General features: G+C 40.0%; 1 protein-coding gene across 2 annotated transcripts in view; it reads right to left on the reverse strand.

Moving 5' to 3' along the window:
- The window catches only part of unc93a (unc-93 homolog A), a 13,188-nt gene extending 10,252 nt beyond the window's left edge, over positions 1-2,936 (reverse strand). Inside the window, exon 1 of one of the 2 annotated variants that reach the window (XM_047801297.1) lies at positions 2,845-2,936. Coding sequence is in view for 1 of the 2 variants with exons in the window: in XM_047801296.1 (XP_047657252.1) it covers positions 2,845-2,911 (67 nt within the window). In the remaining variant the exon portion in view is untranslated. The remainder of the gene's footprint in view (positions 1-2,844) is intronic. The other variant, XM_047801296.1, reaches the window with a different exon arrangement.
- Positions 2,937-3,654: the final 718 nt, after the last annotated feature.

Below are 3,654 nucleotides of genomic sequence, written 5' to 3' on the forward strand. Positions count from 1 at the left end.
TTGAGTTACTGCCACATAAATTCAAGGGCAATGGCGGCTCACGGCTCTGGGTTGTTGATTGAAGGATCAGTGATCAAGCCCCAGCATGGCCAATCTGCCGCTGTCGGGCCCTTAAGCAAGGTCCTTAACCCTCTCTGCTGTATCATGTCTGACCCTGCGCTCTTACTCCACCCTCCAAAGTTGGCATATGTGACGAAAGAATTTCACTGTGCTGTAATGTAGATATGAATGATAAGGTAGATGATAAAGACATAGTCTATTTTCATAACCACTTAAATCTGAGCATCCCAGTGATGACCAGAATGCTCTGATTATGTAATTGATACTCATCAAGTATCATTGCACCCTGCACTAATAAACCTCTTTGGGATGCACTGTTAACCGTAACTCCACTCAGCTCGTCCTTTCCGTGTGCAATCACGCCCGCGTAGCAAGGTCCACTACATGATAAGATAAATGATATATGCCTATTGATTAGAATAGTTTTACTGCATGTACACGCAGACTAAACCGTGCGTCTCCACCTGTCCATAAAGAGTTCATATATACATGACAGTGTGAGTTTATCTGTTTGTTTGTTTTCAGAGGAACGCCGTCATTTTGCCTCCCTGTTGTCAAGATAATGTCATAAATGCACGTAAAGAACGAACCTTGCTCTGAGACGGAGCAATGCCAAGGTTCCACTCTGCGCCGTCCGTTTCCTGGTCATGTTTTATTGCTACTGAATGTGTAACTGATGAGACGGAGCTGATAGTCACGCTTTCCTCACCCATGAGCTGCCATCAAACTCTTCAGGTGAAACTTATATCTCTTGTTAGTGTTGTTTAGATTAGATACAGAAATGTTTAGGACGCTGTTGGATTTCAGGATGTAAACTATAGAAAATGATAGATAGATAGATAGATAGATAGATAGATAGATAGATAGATAGATAGATAGATAGATAGATAGATAGATAGATAGAGAGAGAGAGAGAGAGAGATCAATACATAGATAGATAGATAGATAGATAGATAGATAGATAGATAGATAGATAGATAGATAGATAGATAGATAGATAGATAGATAGATAGATAGATAGAATAGGACAGACAGACAGACAGACAGATAGATAGATAGATAGATAGATAGATAGATAGATAGATAGATAGATAGATAGATAGATAGATAGATAGATAGATAGATAGAAAAAGTTAAGAGAGAGCCAATTAGATAGATAGATAGATAGATAGATAGATAGATAGATAGATAGATAGATAGATAGATAGATAGATAGATAGATAGATAGATAGATAGATAGATAGATAGATAGAGAGAGATCAATACATAGATAGATAGATAGATAGATAGATAGATAGATAGATAGATAGATAGATAGATAGATAGATAGATAGATAGATAGATAGATAGATAGATAGAATAGGACAGACAGACAGACAGACAGATAGATAGATAGATAGATAGATAGATAGATAGATAGATAGATAGATAGATAGATAGATAGATAGATAGATAGATAGATAGATAGATATATGATATTTAATCTAGGCCGTGTCCAGATTACACATCCTATACCAATGCTATTGCTGTTCAATCTTCAACATGTAAAGCCTTTTCCCCACAAGATTTTCTATGATATCTGATCTCAGGTAATTCTGGTCTAATTATAAATGATCTCATGGTTATTTTATACATTTACACACACACACGTATATATTTTATTATTATTATTATTACTATTATTTCTAGACTCTGTATGTTGCTGTTTGATGACTGGGCATTTACTGAGACAAACACACAACTCAGTACAAGGACACACAACTCAGTGCTTAGTTTTTCTTTTGCTAATTTACACCACCAGAGATCACTGTTGTACAAGTAGTGTGTGTGTGTGTGTGTGTGTGTGTGTGTGTGTGTGTGTGTGTGTGTGTGTGTGTGTGTGTGTGTGTGTGTTTGTGTGTGTAAAACAACTGACGAGAAATAAAGTTAGAATTTAGTGTGTGCGTGTGTGTGTGGTGTGTGTGTGTGTGTGTAAAACAACTGAGGTCAAGTAGAGTTTGAATTTTGTGTCTGTGTGTGTGTGTGTGTGTGTGTGTGTGTGTGTGTGTGTGTGTGTGTGTGTGTGGGTGGGTTGGTGTGTGTGGGTGGGTTGGTGTGTGTGGGTGGGTGGGTGTGTGTATTTGTGTGTGTGTGTGTGTGTGTGTGTGTGTGTGTGTGTGTGCAAAACAATTGGGGTGAAGTAGAGTTTGAATCTTGCATTATTGTGTGTGTGTGTGTGTGTGTGTGTGTGTGTGTGTGTGTGTGTGTGTGTGTGTGTGTGTGTGTGTAACTGAAGAAAAGTAAAGTTGTGTTTCTTTGTGTCTGTGTGTCACACAACAGTAGCTGAAGTAGAGTTGAATCCTGTGTGTGTGCAAAACAACTGAGGGAAAGTAGAATTTAAATATTGCGTAATCGCGTGTGTGTGTGTGTGTGTGTGTGTGTGTGTGTGTGTGTGTGTGTGTGTGTGTGTGTGTGTGTGTGTGTGTGTGTGTGTGTGTAAAAGTAGGAAACAAGGAAAAGTAGAGTTGTGTTTGTGTCTGTGTGTCGCACAACAACAGCTAACGTAGAGTTGAATCTTGTGTGTGTGTGTGTGTGTGTGTGTGTGTGTGTGTGTGTGTGTGTGTGTGTGTGTGTGTGTGTGTGTGTGTGTATACTGTATATATAAACCTGATTGTTTACAGATGACCTTACCAACACTTCATTCACAAAAACCTTTCCATATTCTCTAATCCCATAAACACATTTAAACTACAGATGAGGTTCATATTATAATTCCACAAATGACAAATTTTCCAAAATACTCACTATATTCACGTGCAAGTCCTCTGTGACACTCACAAACACTCACACACTCACACACTCGCACACTCATTCTCTCATGCTCTGCTAAGCAGAAACTTACCCAAACACATGTAGATCATTGCGAAATCCTAGTGATTCAGGCCTTCTAGAGGAAACTCCACCCACCACCTGATCTAAAGCTTCAAGGTTTTTCTGTTCTTATATAAAGGAGCTGTAACCAGGATATCCAACACTGTAGTGTATCCTGTGTTGTATATCTCCATTAACATGCTCCATTAAATCTAGTGCACAGGCTTCCCAGAAAATGGAGTTCATTATAAATATAAGAACAGAAAGAAGTTTGTAATGAGATGCTCAACATGCTCATGAGTCTGATGTTCAGATAGCTTTGATTGTATAGTTTATAGTCTAAATATATATAACAGTATTCATTATTAATGCATTAACCTGATATCGTTTTGCATTACAGATATACTACCTCGGGTCACGGGGAGCCTGTGCCTATCTCAGGCGTCATCGGGCATCGAGGCAGGATACACCCTGGACGGAGTGCCAACCCATCACAGGGCACACACACTCTCATTCACTCACACACACACACACACTACGGACAATTTTCCAGAGATGCCGATCAACCTACCATGCATGTCTTTGGACCGGGGGAGGAAACCGGAGTACCCGGAGGAAACCCCCGAGGCACGGGGAGAACATGCAAACTCCACACACACACAAGGCGGAGGCGGGAATCGAACCCCCGACCCTGGAGGTGTGAAGCGAACATGCTAACCACTAAGCCACCGTACCCCCACTTTT

This window comes from Tachysurus fulvidraco, chromosome 16 (assembly GCF_022655615.1).
Source record: "Tachysurus fulvidraco isolate hzauxx_2018 chromosome 16, HZAU_PFXX_2.0, whole genome shotgun sequence".
Classification (NCBI taxonomy): domain Eukaryota; kingdom Metazoa; phylum Chordata; class Actinopteri; order Siluriformes; family Bagridae; genus Tachysurus; species Tachysurus fulvidraco.